Source organism: Furipterus horrens, unplaced genomic scaffold (assembly GCF_987537825.1).
Source record: "Furipterus horrens unplaced genomic scaffold, mFurHor1.1.pri manual_scaffold_4, whole genome shotgun sequence".
NCBI classification, from domain to species: domain Eukaryota; kingdom Metazoa; phylum Chordata; class Mammalia; order Chiroptera; family Furipteridae; genus Furipterus; species Furipterus horrens.
This window is the reverse complement of record NW_028327174.1, coordinates 137,655,007-137,674,439: the sequence shown is the minus strand read 5'-3', so window position 1 is coordinate 137,674,439 and position 19,433 is coordinate 137,655,007. Positions and strand designations below refer to the sequence as shown.

General features: G+C 38.5%; 1 protein-coding gene across 1 annotated transcript in view; it reads left to right on the top strand.

Moving 5' to 3' along the window:
• ADAMTSL1 (ADAMTS like 1) overlaps positions 1-19,433 on the top strand; it is a 400,901-nt gene that overhangs the window by 203,250 nt on the left and 178,218 nt on the right. The window contains exon 14 of the mRNA XM_090274075.1: positions 17,685-17,986. Coding sequence (XP_090130201.1) covers positions 17,685-17,986 — 302 coding nt within the window. The remainder of the gene's footprint in view (positions 1-17,684; positions 17,987-19,433) is intronic.

Genomic DNA, 19,433 nt, shown 5'->3' with positions numbered 1-19,433 from the left:
CCGTGACTCCTCTCACTTCGGATTACTTTCTTACTGGCCTCCTCCCCATCTACTCATATCATTCTCATCCAGTATATCCTCTGCAGCAGTAGAATGCTTAATATAAGTTCTCTGGCTAATTATGTGTTTTAGATGACTCAAGAGAATCACTGGACCTGCTAATTGTTCACACCTCCTAATGAAAGAAGCTAAGTTTGCTCATAAGTCACCTGCTGTATGCCATGCTTTGTGCCAGGTGCAGACACTGTAAAAATAAACCCAGTAGTCCTTGTCCTCAAAAAACCTGGAGTTCATTCTTACCACAGAATGATAGGATTGTGATAAAAGTGTTGAGTGTTTGCCAATTATCTACAGATTGTATAAATGATACAGTTGTTTTTAAGAAATGCCATTTGATGCTTGGGTATGCACAGCATGATCATATTGAGTGAAAAAAAGAATGTAGAAAAATTATGTATTAAATTTTTTAATTATCTTCATTACAATGTGTCCTTCTGAGCTAAAATATCAGAATAGTTAAGCTAGAACATGGTAATTCATACATATGAGAAATAAATGAGAGAAGAATGTAATATACACTCAAAGGGTTTGGGGGAGATATTTATGTGAACTGATGTTTAGCAGATTATGATAAAATTTATTTGAATGTGACTTTGATTCCAAAACTGGCACTTGCAGAAATATTATTGGGTCTTTTTGCATAGTAAATGACCAGATATTTTGTATCAGTACATGTGCCTCAGTGATTCGTACTTTTGTTGATCACAAATGCTTTCTTAAAATTTGAATTTTTTTTTCAGATACAGCATGCTGTCACCTCTGTGAGTTGGTGAGGGATGAGTCTGTGTACTTGAGTGCTCAAACACAGCCCTACTGGGATTAAAGTAAAAAGCAGTTTAATCATAGATCATGCTTCCGTGCAGAGCAACAGTGAGCGCAATGGTGAAAAGTGCAGGCTCCACCACCAAATCACCAAACAATGCAATACACAGATGATGTGTCGTAGAATTATACACTTCAAACCTATATAATTACCCTGTATCACCTCAATGAACATAATGAGAAATTTTTTTTAAAAGCATATGTAATATATCTAAAGCATTCAGATATAATAATTTTTTTCATAAATTATTTTGTAAATAATTAAGTTATTTGCTTAAAAGAAAAAGTGTGGGCTCCAGTGACAGACTGCCTGGGTGTTAATCTTGAATCCCCCTCTAACAACAGGGGACCCAGAGCAAGTCATTTAACCCTGTAGGCTGCAATTTTTCATTTATGAAGTGAGCATAATAATAGTACCTTTATGATAGGTTTAATGTGAGAATTAACCCTGGCTGGTTTGGCTCAGTGGATTGAGCGTCGGCCTGCGAGCTAAGTGTCGCTGGTTCGATCTTCCAGTCAGGGTACATCAGAGAAGGAAAACTCTGACTCCAAAAAACCTCCGTTGCCTTGCGGCATACCTCTTCAGGGGAAAGGCTAAGGGAGTAAACCCCGACAGAAAATCCGGAGCCGGAGTCCCTAAGGCGGTTTGACGTTGTAGTCAACACCGGCAACTCCTGCGGCGCACCTGAAGCCAAGCTGTATTGACTCCGTCTTTCCCTTGGATCCTTCAGCTGCGAAGAGAGGGGGGGGTCTGCTGCATGGGCAACAGCAGACCCTCCATATCACCCTGCCCAGGCTCTGTAGCTTCAGCTTCACTGGAGAGGACACTCCAGCGTCATCGCAAGATGTCGATTCAACACGGGAGGAGACAGATACCGTGTCACTCCAGAGTCGGACTGCACAGCCATTCTCGGCGGTGCAGATAGACTCTTAAGAAGCTACACCATCGTCTCTCGAGACGGACGGCTGCCGACGACGAATGTGAGAATTAAGTTAATATATGTAAAATACTTGGTATGCAGGAAGCTCTCTATATGTTAACCGTGGTTATGATTCAGCTCTTTTCAGCATCATTCGTCTTCCTAGAGAACTTTTAAGGGAGTAGAAATGTGTAATAAACACCAATTACAAATGACAAAGTCAAAGCAGATGTTGTGCCTGCCTCATGCATGTTGTATCTAATGGCACGTGAGAGAGAGGTACAGTTTAACCCAAAATTCACTTAGCGGTTCCCCAGCTACCACCACCACCCTGCTTCTCTTCTATACTTCTGAGAGTTTTAAAGACTCATTTTTAAGCATCACACTTTGAATTTAGCCCACAGTTTCTTCTAAGGGACAAAGGTTAGTTGCCTTTATTCAAATAAAAAAGGATCTATAAGTAACTACAAACATTAACAAGGAAAGTTTAGAAAATGCTTGCATGGAAAGACATCCTTTCAACTCTGAATCAAATACAGTTGATCCCCACAGATAGCTTCCAATGTCCACCAAAATAGAAAAATCAATCGCAAACTCAAGAGAGCAGACAGAGCCATTTTTATGTAGTCATTAAAAAAGGCTTTAAATGAAAACCAAGAAATTCTAAATTTGTCAGCCCCTCCTACTGTCCCCACTTATTGCTTATTCTTTAGCTACTTTCAGAAAACTAAATCTGAACTATTGCTCAGCTTAGCCCTAGAGAGTGACAAAGACAAATTAATGGGATCCTTGTGTGCCAAAATAAAGTATGGACCCTGTCACCACCAATATATGTTACGTCCATAAGGTCATTTTTAATGAACTGAACTTTTCATTGCAAAGCTTTGCCAAGCTTGTTCAATTAACAGAAAGAAACCTTTACGAAATTGCAAAATAAATTAATTTCACTCCTTGCAAAGAAATTTTTTATGAAAAGTATTCTGAGTTTATAATAATTTAGATTTTTATCAAAGTCAGGGGAAATGATATACATTAAAAACCTACATTATGGGTTTCAAAGATGACAGTGGAATAGGTGAAAGCTACACTCACCTCCTCCCAGAACCAAACTGGAATTACAACTAAAATATAGAAGGACAATCAGCCCAAATAACCTAGTGTAGACTAGCTGAACAGGAGTCTTATAACCAAGGATTTACAGAAAAAGCCACATCAAAACTGGTGAGAAGTGCGGAGGTGCAAAAAGGGCTGGCCCTGCCCAGGAATGCAGCAGATGAGAATTTTGAGAATATCTCAACTGCAAAGAGTCTCCCTGAGGAGTGAGAGGTCCCAACCCCACACCGGGCTCCCCAGCCCAGAGCACCAGCGCAGGGAAGAGGTACCCACAAGACACCTGACTGTGAAAATCAGCAGGGATTCTGTCTGTCAGGGAGACACAGGCACCCTGGTAAAGGGCTGGCACACAAAATTTCATTTGCAGAGACCCTGGGCTCTGACAAAGGGAGGGCAGAGTGGACTAGAGTTGTGTGAGAAGGGACTGGCATTTGTGACTCCAGGGAGAGAGTTGAAGGGACAGCTGCCCAGGTCCCTGTGATGACTCCTTCTCCCACACCACAGACACCATCTTTGTTGGGTGAAATACTCTTCTCCTTATGGCATCAGCCTGGGGGAATGCAGTAGCCCCACCTGTATACTCTCTATTTCCAGACCCTGGGAAGCTCACACCCTGCTGAGGAGTCAGCTGCCTGGGCCTGAGGTGTGTAAGTCCAGGCAGACACGGGGGGTGACAGTGACTGAGGTATGTCGTTCTGGGGCAGGGGCCATTCCCCCCACATTTCTGTGAGCCTGACTGGCACCTACCCCTCACTGGAGATCCTCTGTCCCCACCCTCTGGATACATGGCAGGCCTTCCCAGCTGAGCTTCAGACTTCCAAGAGGTCTGAGCAGAATCCAAGACAGACTGAGCTGTGTGGCTCTAGAACAGGGCCGTTTATTCCTCGCACATCCAAGTGGTGCAGAGCCCTCCCTTCACACGGCCAAATCTTGTCTCTTTGGGCCTGATAAACTCTGCTGGCCTCACCCTGATGACTCTCTGAGACTCCATCCCACCACAAAGGTCCTCGGGCACCTGAAGGGTGGCAGCTAGCCTTGATATACCTTGGGACTTTTGCTGAGTGGCCTCAGACCCAGCAGTGGCAGCAAGTTTGAACCTGTATCAGTCTGGTGAATACCACTTGCCTCTACCTGGTGACTCACTGAGAACCTACCTCATGCAACTCTAGTATCACCAGAAGCTCTTTCAATAACTGAGCCTAAAAGGCAGCCAGCAGGCAGAACCCGGTGGAGGCATATCTTGGGATGCCTTGGACCTTTTGCTGACCTGTCCCCCAGCTCAGTGCTGCTTAGGGTGGAGGAGGTGAAGGGGGAAAAAGTGGGACAACTGTAATAGTATAAACAATAAAATATTTTTTAAAGAAAAATAATAAAATTGAAGAAGTAAAGATTTTCTCAAATAAGAAAAAGCTAAAGGAGTGCCTTACCACAAAACCAGTATTACAAGAAATGTTAAAGGGTCTTCTTAAGAAGAAGAAAGAAAGAAAGAAGAATAGAGTAACAAGTGACACCACAGAACTACCAAGAATTATAAGAAAATATATGTACAACTATATATTAATCAATAGGACAATCTGGAAGAAACTACTAAACTCCTAGAAACATACAATCTCTCAAAAGTGAATCAAGAAGAAACAGAAAATCTGAAGAGACTGATTAAAACTAATGAAACTGAAGCAGTAATCAAAAAACTTCCAACAGACAAAAGTTCTGAACCAGATGGATTCATGGAACATAATAGAGAGCCCAGAAATAAATTGAGGTCTATATGGCCAACTAATATTTGACAAAGGGGGAAGGAACATAAAATGGAGTAAAAAGAGCCTCTTCAACAAATGGTGCTGGGAGAACTGGACAAGAAAATACAAAAAAATAAAAATAAACTAAACCACCAACTTATACCATACACCAGAACAAATTCAAGATGGATAAAAGACTTAAATGTAAGCTGTGACACCATAAAAGTCCTAGAGGAAAACATAGGCAGGAAAATTTCAGATATCCCACGAAGCAATATTTTCACTGATATATCTCCTAAGGCAAGGGAAATAAAGGAAAGAATAAACAAATGGGACTACATCAAACTAAAGAGTTTCTGCTCAGCAAAAGAAAACATCAGCAAGATGAAAAGGGAACCCAACTGTATGGGAAAACATATTTGTCAATGATACCTCAGACAAGAGGTTGACCTCCAAAATATATAAAGAACTTATATGACTCAACACCAAGAAGACAGACAACTCAATTAAAAAATAGGCGGCAAAGGATCTGAACAAACACTTCTCCAAAGAGGACATACAGAGGGTCCATAGGCATATGAAAGAATGCTCAACATCACTAGCCATCAGAGAGATGCAAATAAAAACCACAATGAGATACCACTTCACACCAGTCAGAATGGCCATCATCAACAAATAAATAAGTGCTGGGAAGGATGTGGAGAAATGGGAGCCCTAGTGCACTGTTGGTGGGAATGCAGACTGGTGCAGCCACTATGGAAAACAATATGGAATGTCCTCAAAAAACTAGAAATGGAACTGCCTTTTGATCCAGCAATCCCATTGCTAGAATTATACCCAAAGAATCCTGAAACATCAATTCAAAAGAACCTATGCACCCCTATGTTTATAGCAGTGATATTAAAAATAGCCAAGTGCTGGAAACAGCCTAAGTGCCCATCTTTAGATGAGTGGATCAATAAACTGTGGTACATTTACATAATGGAGTACTACTTAGCAGAAAGAAAGAAGGAACTAACTCCTACCATTTGTGACAACATGGATGGAACTAGAGAGAATTATGCTCAGCAAAATAAGCCAGGCAACGAAAGACAAATACCATATGATATCACCTAATACAGGAAACTAATGAACAACACAAACAAATGAGCAAAATTGAACCAGAGGTATGGAAACAAAGAGCAGACTAACAGTGACAAGGGGAGAGAGGGGGAGAGAAGCGGGGTAAGAAGTGGGAGGATCTAGTGAAGGAACTACTATAAATGACCCATGGATATGGACAACAGGGTAGGGATTGACTGTGGGAGAAAGGGTGGGCAGGGTGGGGGGAAGTAATGGGGAAAAAAGTGGGACAATTGTAACAGAAAAACAATTTTTAAAAACAAAAGAAAAGAAACTTCCAACAGACATGGATTCATGGGTGAATTTTACCAAACACTCAAAAAAGAACTAACACCTATCCTCAAACTATTCAAAAAATTATAGAGAAAGGAAGACTCTCCAGCTTATTTTATGAGTTCAGCATTATCATAATCCAAAAACCAGATAAATACTCTACAAAGAAAGAAAATTATAGACCAATATCCCTGATGAACACAGATGCAAAAATCCTCAACAAAATATTAGCAAACTTAATCCAGCAATACATTAAAAAGATGATATACTGTGGTCACATGAGACTACCTCCTGGGATGCAAGTGTGATACAATATCCACAATCAATTAAAGTGATACACCATGTTAAAAAACTGAAGGATAAAAATCATATGATCATATCACTAGATGCAGAAAAAGCTTTTGACAAAATCCAGCACCTATTTATGATAAAAACTCTCAGCAAAGTGGAAATAGAAGGAACATGTCTCAACATAATAAAGGCTATGTATGACAACCCACAGCTAACATTATACTCAATGAGAAAAAACAAGCATTTCTTTTAAGATCAGGAATAAGATGGGGGGGCGGGGGATGTCCACTTTCACCACTCTAATTCAACATAGTTCTGGAAGTCCTAGCCACAGCAATCAGACAAGAAGAAATAAAAGGCATCTAAATTAGAAAAGTAAAACAGTCTTTATTTGCAGATGACATGGTACTGTATATAGAGAATCCTGAAGATTCCACTAAAACACTATTAGAACTAATAAATGAATTCAGTAAAGTAGCAGGATACAAAATAAATATCCAGAAATCAGTTTCATTTTTATACACTGATCATGAACTATCTGAAAGGGAAACTAAGAGAGATCAACCAAAGAACATATATGCATAACCCATAGACAAAGACAACAGTGTGGTGATGGCCTGAGGTAAGGGGAACTGAAGGCTGGGAGAATGTGGGAAAAGGGGAAGAAATAGGAATATCTGTAATAGTGTGAACAATAAAAATAAAGGTAAAAATATGAATAAAAATGTTTTTTTTTAAATCCCATTTGCAATTGCATACAAAAATAAATAAAATACTTAGGAATAAATTTAACCAAGGAGGTAAAAGACCTGTCCTCAGGAAACTATGAGACACTTAAGAAAGAAATTGAAGAAGATATAAATAAATAGAAACCTATACCATGCTCATGGATAGGAAGTATTAACATTGTTTTTATTTTTTTTATCCTCAGTTAAGGACATTTTTTTCATTGCTTTCTAGAAAGAGGGATAGGGAGAAAGAAAAACATTGATGAGAGAAAGAAGCATGGATTGGTTGCCTCCCATACACACCCGGACAAGGTGTTATACACACTTATACCTGGTATGGAACCTGCAACCTAGGTGTGTGCCCTGACCGGGAATTGAACCCGCAACCCTTCAGTTATGGGACAATGCTTCAGCCAACTGAGCCACACTGGCCAGGGCAAGAATTAACATTGTTAAAATGTTTATATTACTCAACACAATCTATAGATTCAACACAATTTTTATCAAAATAAAATACCAATGGCATATTTCACAGAACTAGATCAAATATCCAAAAATTTATATATAACAACAAAAGGCCCTGAATGACCACAGTAATCTTGAGAAGGAATAACAAAGTTAGAGGAATCACACTACACCAATATCACACTATACTACAACGCCAAAGTAATCAAAAGAGCATGGTACTGACATAAAAACAGACATATAGATCAATGAAACAGAATAGGGAGCCCAGAAGTAAACCCACACTATATGGTCAATTAATATTTGACAAAGGAAGCAGGAACATACAATAGCATAAAGACAGTCTATTCAATAAATGGCATTGGTTAAATTGGACAGATACATGCAAAAAAATGAAACTAGGTCACCTTCTAACAGCATATACAAGAATAATTTCAAAGTGGATTAAAGACTTAAATGTAGTACTTAATACCATAAAATCCTAGAAGAAAATGTAGCCAGTAAAATCTCAGACATGTCTCGTAGCAATATTATATATATATATATATTTGCCCTGGCTGGTTTAGCTCAGTGGATTGAGTGTCGGCCTGCGAGCTAAGTGTCGCTGGTTCGATCTTCCAGTCAGGGTACATCAGAGAAGGAAAACTCTGACTCCAAAAAACCTCCGCTGCCTTGTGGCATACCTCTTCAGGGGAAAGGCTAAGGGAGTAAACCCCGACAGAAAATCCGGAGCCGGAGTCCCTAAGGCGGTTTGATGTTGTAGTCAACACCGGCAACTCCTGCAGCGCACCTGAACCCAAGCTGTATCGACTCCGTCTTTCCCTTGGACCCTTCAGCTGCGAAGAGAGGGGGGGTCTGCTGCATGGGCAACAGCAGACCCTCCATATTACCCTGCCCAGGCTCTGTAGCTTCAGCGTCATCGCAAGATGTCGATTCAACACGGGAGGAGACAGATACCATGTCACTCCCGAGTCGGACTGCACAGCCATTCTCGGCGGTGCAGATAGACTCTTAAGAAGCTACACCATCGTCTCTCGAGACGGACGGGCATGGGCAACAGCAGACCCTCCATATCACCCTGCCCAGGCTCTGTAGCTTCAGCTTCACTGGAGAGGACACTCCAGCGTCATCGCAAGATGTCGATTTAACACGGGAGGAGACAGATACCGTGTCACTCCCGAGTCGGACTGCATAGCCATTCTCGGCGGTGCAGATAGACTCTTAAGAAGCTACACCATCGTCTCTTGAGACGGACGGCTGCCGACGACGAATATATATATATATATATATATATATATATATATATATATATATATATCTCCCCTGGGGCAAGGGAAACAAAGGAAAAAATGAACAAATGGGACTACATCAACTGAAAAGTTTTTACACAGAAAAGGAAACCATCAACAAAATAAAAGGACAACCCACTGAATGGGAGAACATGTTCACCAATGATACATCTGATAAGGGGTTAGTATCCAAAATTTGTAAAGAATTCATACAGCTCAATACCAAAAAAAAAAAAATCCAATTTAAAAATGGGCAAAGGACCTTAATAGACACTTCTCCAAAGAGGGTATACAGATGGCCAAAAGACATATGAAAAATGCTCAACAGTACTAATCATCAGACAGATGCAAATTAAAACCACAGTGAGAAAACCACCTGTCAGAATGGCTATCATCAATAAATCAACAAATAAGTCATGCGAGCAAGGATGTAAAAAAAGGGAACCCTCATATACTGTTGGTGGGAATGCAGCCTGGTGCAGGCACTGTGGAAAACACTATGGAGTTTCCTCAAAAAATTTAAAGTGGAACTGCCTATGACTCAGTGATTCTACTTCTGGAAATTTATCTGACGAAATATAAAACACTAATTCCAAAGAATATATGCACTCCTATGCTCATTGCAACATTATTTATAATAGCCAAGCTATGGAGGCAACCCAAGTGTCCATCAATAGGCAAGTGGATAAAAAAGGTACAGTGGAATATTAGCCATAAAAAATAATGAAATCTAAGCCCTGGCTGCTGTGGCTCAGTGGATTGAGTGTTGGCCTGCAAACCAAGTGTCGCTGATTCGATTCCCAGTCAGGGCACATGACCAGGTGGCACGTCAGGTCCCCAGTTGGGGGCACGAGTGAGAGGCAACCACACAGTGATGTTTCTCTCCCTCTCTTTCTCCTTTCCTCTCTCTCTAAAAATATAAATAAATAAATAAATAAATATTTATAAAAAGAGAGTATAGGCAGACCTCATTTTTAAAAAATTTTTAAAAAAGGATGAAATCTTACATTTGCAGCAGCATCGATGGATCTAGAGGGTATTATGTGACGTGAAATAAGTCATTCAGAGAAAGACAAATACAATATGATTTCACTTATATGTGGAACCTCAAGAACAATATAAATGAAAAAAAACAAAAGGAATCATTATACAGAGAACAGATTGATAGTTGTCAGAGGTGAGAGGTTTAGGGGACTGAGTGAAAAAGGTGAGGAGATTAAGAAGCACAGATTGGTAGTTACAATATAGTTGGGGATGTAATATACAACATAGGAAATATAATCAGTAATATTGTAATATGTAATCACTATGTATGGGGCCACTTGGATACTGAAAATATCACTATGCTATACACCTAAAAGTAATACAAAATAATATTGAATGTAAACTGTAATTGAAAAAAGTTTTAATAAAAAACATAAACTACATTCTGGTATTAAGCTGAAAGCTACAAGTGTACTCATAGTATTGCAAGCTATAATGGCATTTTAGTCCCTGGGATATGGGTTTTTAAATAATCATACTAGCCTCAAGAAAAATCAAACTTTTAAATCATGTTTTGTTCACATAGAACAGAAAAGCAATGGGAGAGAAAGATGGACTGAAAGTAGGGTCATATTCTCATTTTTCACTTGTGAAGAGAGTAATTTGGCTCCATTTGTATCTGCTACATACCGTTATTTTCTCTTTTTTCCCAAAACTCTGTGCATGTTGAGTTTTAAAGAATAGATAGAAAAGTAGCTCTCCTTTGGTGTCTTTAACCTAGAAACATTTCCAAATGCTCCTGAGCCTTCTCTGTTGGGTAGCTGCTGGTATGATAAGGCAATGTTAGGACAGAGCCATGTGTACATTACTGGAGGCAGCCTCTGGCTCAAAGTTGTCCAAATTTCTTTTTATTTTATAAAAAATCATTTGTATTAATATTAAATTGAAGTGCAATGGACACAGAATTTAAATTTGCCCAAAGCTCCATGATACCCCAACAACCCATCAAAATGAAATGAGGTCAGCACATCCTGCCTGAGTACAGCTATAAGAATTACAAAACGAATTAAGTCCATTATAGCGACTGAATTTTGGTACTAAAAGAATTTCCTACAACATGAAAATGTTTTAGTTTTTTCATGCCAATGCCTGGAACTGAGAGCCATATCAGAGAAAGCTGGATCAGCACTGCAAGATGAGTTTAACAGAGAATCAAATATGAGGTCCTAGCTCTTAAAAGAGCCAGTTGTCTGACTCATTGGAACTTTGAGAGAATTTTATCTTTTTATTAGATGTATTGAAGTAGCATTGGTTGATAACAGAATATAAATTTCAGTTGTAAAGCTTTATAATATGATATAACAATCTGTATACTCCATTGTCTCCTTCTATGACTATATATTTGACTCCTACCCTCTTAGTCCTCCCCACCCAACAAGCTCCCTCCCCCTTGGTAACCACCACACTGTTGTCTTCATCTATGAGTTTGTTTCCTTTGTTCATTTTTTGCCTTTTGTTTTATCTTATGTATGAGTGACATCATACATTCTTGTCCTCTTCTGAGTTCTTTTACTTGCATGACACTCTTGATACCCATTTATGTTACGGCAAATGGCAGTAATTTCTTTGTTATAGCTATTATATAAATGTACCATATCTTCTTTATCCAATCATTCATGGAAGGACAGTTAGGTTGTTTCCATGCCTTGGCAATTATGAATAATGCTGCAGTAAACATGGGAGTATATATATTTTTTATGTATAAGTATTTTTAAATCTTTCAGGTACATACCCAGAAGAAGAATTGATGGGTCATATTATAGTTCTCTTCTTAATTTTTTAAAGGAAATTTCATACTGTTTTTCATAGTGGCTGTACCAGTTTACATTCCCACCAGCAATGTGCAAGTGTTCCTTTTTCTCCATATCCTCTCCAGTACTTGTTATTTCTTGTCTTATTTATAATAGTCATTCTAACATGTGTGAGGTGGTATCCCTTTGTGGTTTGGATTTGCATTTGTCTTACAACTACTGATTTTAAGCATATTTTCATATATCTGTTGCTCTTCTATATATCTTCCTTGGAAAGTGTCTATTCAAGTCCTCTGTGCATTTCTTAATCATATTGTTTGTTTTTTTGTTGTTGAATTTCATGAGTTTGTTATGTATTTTACATATTAGCCCCTTATCAGAGGCATCATTTGCAAATATATTCTCCCATTTGGTTGATTCCCTTTTTGTTATGTTGATGGCTTCTTTTGCAGTACAGATCTTTTTTGTTTGATATAGTCTCATTCATTTTTTATTTTACTCTCCTGCCTTTGGGATCAAGTTCACAAAAAGCCATCTGAGACCAAGCTTCATAAGTTTACTGCCCATGTTCGTTTGTTTTTTTCACATAATTTATTATTTTAGGTCTTATATTCAAACCTTTAATCCATTTTGAGTTAATTTTGTGTATGGCGTCAGATAGCAATCTAGATTTGTTCTTTTACATGTGGCTTTCTAGTGTTCCCAAAAGTACTTACTGAAGATTTTTCTTTCTCCATTATATATGGGTTTTTTTTTGGTTTTGTTTTTTGGCTCCTTTGTTGAAAATTAGTTATCCATATATAATATGTGTAGGTTTATTTCTGGGCTCTCAGATCTGTTCCATTGGTCTATGTGTCTGTTTTACTGTCAATACCATACTGCTTTGATTATTGTAGCCTTGTAGTATAGTTTGAAGTCAGGGGGTGTGATACCTTCAGTTTTGCCCTCTTTTCTCAGGGTTGCTTTGGCTATTCAGGGTCTTTTGTGGTCCTACATTAATTTGAGGATCTTTTATTCTACAATATTCCATGACAAAGGCCATTGGGATTTTGATAAGGATTGCATTGAGCCTGTAGGTTGCTTTAGGTAATGTGGGCATTTTAACAATGTTTATTCTTCCAGGCCATAAACACAGAGTATAGTTCGATTTCTTTGTGTTCTCTTCAATTTCTTTTAACAGTTACTTATACTTTTCAGTGTGCAGGCCCTTCATTCACTTCATTTGTGGAGTTTATTCCAATGCAGTTTATCTTTTTTGATGTAATTATAAATGGGATTGTTTTCTTTATTTCTCTTTCTTATATTTCATTATAGTATATAAGGACACAAGAGATTTCTGTATACTGATTTTGTATCCTGCAACCTTACTGTGTTTGTTTATTGTTTCATAACTACAATATTCAGTTTATTTCCTCCTCTCTCCTCATTCTAATATAATACCACCACTTTCATACACAAACATATGCCAAAGGAAAGAGAGAAACAAAGTCTACAACTCTGTTGACTTGTAACTCAAATGTAATAAGATTGGAAATGAAACCAAAATTAAGTATGCCTAATGTGATTTCTTGCAAGTTTCAAGTTGCATTTTGAAACCAGATCATGCAATGATGCTAGTAACAGCATCAAAATGACACAACAATGAAGCTACTCTTATTTTCAATAATCCCAATGATTTTTTTAAACAAATATGTATGTAAGAAAGGAGGGGAGAGGAAAGTAAGAGGAAAAAGGAAAAGTTAAATATGTATCTTAGTTACAGACCACATAATGGTGCTTTAAAATCAGAGCCTAACTCTGGCTCAGATTTGCAGTGACATGAGGCTAATTGACCAAGAGCGAATTGGTTCTGTTAACATTATATTTTTTAAAAAATGATTATTTTTATTATTTTAACCCATGCTTCTGACTCTATAATAGCCACTAAAACTAAACCACTTTGAGATTTTACAAGTGAATTTCACTATCACTGTTTTCTATTTCATGAAAAGGACAATGGTAATAACTAATTAAAGAATAAGCTTTTTCTGTAAACATAGGCCATTTTTTTTGGTTTTTTTGTGTGTGTGATTTTTCACTTATTGTTGATGTACAATGTTATATTAGTTTTGGGTGTACGACCCAGCGATTAGGCATTTACATAACTTACAAAGTGATCACCTTGATAAAACTAGTACCCATCTGACACCATATATAGTTATTTAAGTACTATTGACAAAAATTTCTATACTCTAATTTACATCCCCATTATTATTCTGTAACTACCAATTTGTACTTCTTAATCTCTTAACCTTTTTCACCCCTTTGCCTCAACTCCCCTCTCATCTGATGACCATCAAAATGTTCTCTATACTGTGAGTCTATTTCTACTCTACTTGTTCATTTATTTTGTTCTTAGATTCTACATAAGTGAAATTACATGGCACTTGTCTTTCTTTGTTTGACATACTTCACTCAGCATAATGCCCTCTAGGTCCCTCCATGTTGTTGCAGATGGCACAATTTTAATCTTTTTTTGGCTGAGCCATGTTCCATTGTACATATGCACCACTTCTTCTGCATCCATTCATCTCTCGTTGCACAATTAGCTCACTTTAGTATTTTGGCTAGTGTAAATAATGCTGCAATGAACATATAGATGCATATATCTTTTTTCTTCAATGTTTTGAGTTTCTTCAGATAAATAAATAGTCAGAAGTGAAAAAAAAAAAGAATAAGCTTTTTGTTAATAAAATGAACACTTAAGCTTGGAAATCAAAGACTAGACAGAAGTATAAATCACTTATTTGCTAGGATTTTTTAAATTTCCTGGATAAAAAAAAATTAAATGCAGAAATCATATCAGTCCTTTCTGAGGTTTAAGCCTATCTTTTAAAGAACTTATATAGCCATTTTTATTCATTCCACAATAGTGCTACTAACAAAAAGAATTTTTAAATTACCCAAATTGAACTTCAATAATAAGAACTTTTCATTGTACATTTGTACATCAAAATGATTTTTTAAATACCTATTGACTTCATTTTAAAGACCCCACTTTAAAGGTTCTAACTCAGCAAGTGCTATTCAAATTGAGTCATCTAAACATTACATTTAAACCTCCTAGCTCACTTGCTTGCCCTCTCACTGACCTTGTTTCCTCCCACTTGCGGCCAGAAAGCTCAAGATAGTAAATACAGAGTTGGGAGATTTGGGGGTGTGGGGGAAAGTTTCATTTGAAAAAGTTATTATTCATTTGGCTATTTGCACTATTATGTATTTTTCTTTTGAAATATAATATTCTACCTTCAATGAGAGAGAATATGTCATGTCATACAGTGCATGCACTAGAGAAATTAAGATGACTGCTAGTAGACAGCATCGCTTAAAAGCCAAATTGTTTTTAATTGGTGTGAACTTGATGAAGACCTTTGGATAGAGGGCTGGGAGATAAGCCAGCAAGGCTATTTGACATTTGATAAGACTCTCACTTGGGAGACATAAAGTAGACGTTTATTGTTTTTGCTATTATCCTGAATGTTCATATAGTCAAAAATACACACACACACACACATATGCATACTCATTCTCATTTTTCATTTAGATTCTTTAAAATAAATGTTTCAACCATTGTATCAAGTTCATGGGGCTTCAGTAGCATGTCCTTTCTACTTTGTGGGCTTTTGGTATATCTCCTTGGTCCTGGAAAGAGACCAAATGCAAAGTCATTCATGTTATAGGGAAGGAGAGCTGAGTGTTTAGTTTCTTCATTTATATTCTAGAATTCATCTGGAACTCACTTTGGAAGATAAAACAGATCAGTCTAGCTACTTGTTATTCTTATAAGCTTCTATACATTGGCAAAGATAGAAAGTAAGACATAAAATAAGTTTAGATATTATTTATGAATCTCAGTGTGTTTGGCATGTCCACTAAATGTCCTGCTGCAGTAATTGGTAACTACAGCCCATGGCCCAAATTCAGACCCTCCCACCACTCTCCCCCCCACCTCAGTTTTTGTGAATAAAGTTTTATTGGAACACAGCTGAACCAAACTGTTTACATATTGTCTCTGGCTGCTTTCACACTCTGTTGGCAGAATTGAGTAGTTGCAACAACAAAGTCCTACAAACATGGCCCACAAATTTTAAAATATTTTCTATCCAGCCCTTTACAGAAAAAGCTAGCTTGGTCCTTGTCCTTTCGTAATGATCACTGAAGAGGGCTGTGATAGGTGGCATAACAATAATCCTTACCACACAGGAAAAGCTAATAGGGTGAAGTTCTTTTTCTGAGCTTGTCATCTTTTCATATTTGAAAACAAAATTCAGCACCACATTATTAAAGAAGCATTATTCATCACATTATGGTCAGCTTGGCACACTTATCATCTGCTTTTGGGTTTTTCTTATATACAAAATAGTTTAGTATTTTACACTAGTTTCGCGTTTTCCTTTATGTCTATGCCTGGATTGTGTATTTGTCGTGATTCTTGTTCCAGAAGCCAGGCATAATATATGCATGTGGAAGAAGAGGGTTAAGATTATTTTGACTGCAGATTTTGGTTTTATTTTTCTAAAAAGTTTTTATAGGTAGCCTTATTTAAAGAGATGGAAACTTTTTAATATTTTAGGATACTGTTTTCCCCCAAGTTCACTAAGTGCCAGAGATGAAGTCAAGAATTCAAAAACAAGAGAGGATAAGAATTTCATAGGAATAATCCTGGGTGGCCCTTCCCCCCTCATCCACCTTCCTGGCAAGGGTGCGTGTGACTTTCCATCTCTCCTAGGGGATGGCTCCTCAAGGGTAACAAATGTCAGACCCTTCCTGAAGGGACTCCTTCCATGCCTCAGATCCCACACTGGATCCTCCAGCTCCATACACAGCCCAGGCGCAGGCCCAGGAAACATCTTAGTTGTGTTCCTTCCAGTCTGAAAACTTCGACCTGTTTCCTGTTAGAATTTCAATTTCCCTAAACTAGCTATGAACCATTTGCACTTGCTAGGATTTAATGCTATAGCCTTCTTATCAGTTCCTTCGTTTTCTGCCAAAGTCAAGGTTAAGGAGCCAGGTTTGCCTGCCTCCTCAGCATGACTCCCTGTGAGAAAGCACTAGGATCATGGAAAAATAAAAAAGTTAGTTCTTCTCCAGATTATTTTGCTAACTTTTTGAAAATGTTAGTGGATCCCTCTGGGCTTTTTGCCCTAGACCTCCTCAAGGTCATTGCAGTTATGGCTATTGTTGATTAGCGGGAGGGGGAAAAAAAGCCTTTTTAAAAAATATTTGGATATTATTCTACATTCTAGAGAAAGAGAAAAACCTAGTTCTTACTATGTGGCTTCTCTCTCGAGGGGTAGGAAGTGGAGGCTGTTGAATAAAGTTGTATGAATGCATAGCTTCTCATTTACTGTCACATGCCTGTGGACTTAAATTTGTAGCACAGATTTTTCTCTAGGATATAAAAAGAACTGTATTCCAGACTAATTCAAAGAATGTGTGAGGAACAAGACTTTGCTCCATTTGTGGAAACTTACAAAAAACAACAACAACAACCAAAACCAAAACTTTCTACATATAAATAAATCTTGGGAAGCACATTGTGCAGAAAAGCAACTAAAGTTACAGAGTATGAGATCCAGACTAAAAAAAAAAAAAATACTTCCTTAAATATCTCCGAGGGTTTATTTTGTTATAGATTTAGTATCAGTATTAGTCTGCTATAAGAATAGCCAGCATCTTGCAGCAGGCACAAGTGCTGGGATTTAGAGAGAGAGAGAAACCACCAATTCCCTGTTCTGAAGAGCTACCACCGTGGGTGCAAAGCAGGGGAAAGCAGGTGGTCTGTGGCTGGAATGTCTTACAGCTGGGAGTTCCTATGACACTCTGGAAGAAACCAATCCCGAAACAGTGGCAAATGAGCTTATGAACTAAACCAAAGCGCCTGTCACAGGACAGGGTGGCGAAGCCCTGAGCACATCCTGGGACAGCACTGGGCCATGCCTGCAGGTGGGATGCGGCCCCTCAATATTCCCAGGCTCTCTTGCCTGGGGCTTCTCATCCTGTCCTCTTGTCTGTTTGCCGACTGCAGGTTCATCCCCGAGGCCTGGTCGGCCTGCACAGTTACCTGTGGTGTGGGGACCCAGGTGCGAATAGTCAAGTGCCAGGTGCTCCTGTCTTTCTCTCAGTCCGTGGCTGACCTGCCTGTTGATGAATGTGAAGGACCCAAGCCGGCATCCCAGCGAGCCTGTTATGCAGGACCATGCAACGGGGAAGTTCCTGAGTTTGACCCAGGACAGACAGATGGCCTCCTCGGTGGCCTGCAGGATTTTGACGAGCTGTATGACTGGGAGTATGAGGGCTTCACCAAGTGCTCTGAGTCGTGTGGAGGAGGTAAGAAGGGGAATCTGGCTGAGATCCCTGCCATCTTCTTGTCCTTTTTCTGTGTCCTGTCCCTGTGTGCAGCCGTGTCATGTGACTGCCTCTAGTCCAAGAATGATAAGCAGGGGGAGGAGGGGAGGAAGCCTTTCTAAATGTAAAGCATACTGAATGAAACACAGATGTATTTCTCCCTGGGCTTGAATAGCTCTCAGACTGTCAGCTGTGAGTGGCCAGCACAACTGATTTTTTTTTACTTTCGGTTGTGATTCCAGTGTTTTGCAATGTATGCTAGTGTATCTGACCAGGAAACACAGTTGACACTGACCCAGCAATGACCCCAACTTTCAGTTTTATTTATCCGTGAGGGCACGAACAAGCGCATGTGGGACGAACCAGAACCCAACATGGCAAAACATTCTGCTATTCCCAAGAATAAGTTATAGTCCCTCTGATTTACTCAGCTGATTTCCCAAAGTAATATCTATTTATAAAGAGAAAATGTGTATAAAGGACAACTAACACTGTGGTTACCTGAAACTGGAAAGGAGTTAAAGATTAAAGTCTGACCCCTCCACCATTTCACATGTGAGAAAACTAAGATACAAAGAAACCAAGTGACTTGTTCAAGATCACACTACTGAGTGACAGCTGGGATGATGCTTGCCGTTTATTTATTTCTCTGTCTCGAGACCTAGAGAATTCCTGAAGCTTGCTCAGTATTTAACTAATGTTAAATATTCCATGTACATTGACCTGGTTCTTGTAGGTACATTCCATGATGATAAAACAGACTCAGTGATTATTTCAGTTGAAATCTGAATGAGATTGTAGTGGGAGAGGGAGGCATTTAAATCAACAACTATTTCTTCAAGATTACAATCTTCCTTACCACTGTAGAGAATGCATTAGATTCATATTGCCACTGCCTCCCATGTCTACTCCCAAGTGAGATTTTGACAGGTGAGGAAACACTGGCTGATTTCCTGCCAAACCCCCTCGCTGGCTATCAGTATCCCTTTAGGGACATTAAGATTCTGCATTCCCAGCAAAGTTTCTTACTTAAGTGATATTATATATATATATATATATATATATATATATATATATATACACACACACACATATTAAAATTATTTCCCCAAACTGTTTTAGAAAACTTTTTAAAAGACATTTTTTTGTTGTTGTTATTGAGACTGTAAGGATAAATGTGTCCACATTGTTCCTGTGGAGTTGAAAAGGAAGGAATAGTGGAACAAGTACTAGCAAAGAATCAATTTTCTCCATCAGGTCTTTTAGTACGCATTTAATAGTTTTGACCTTGAGGTTCTTGTTTGTTTCTAAGTCTTCCAGTTTCAAACCGTGAAATTCTGAAGTGGTTTAACGGAGGGCCTTGTTCTTTTAAAACATAAATTTTTGCATCTGACTCTGGAAGGGTTTCCTGGAACTTGGCTAATAATCT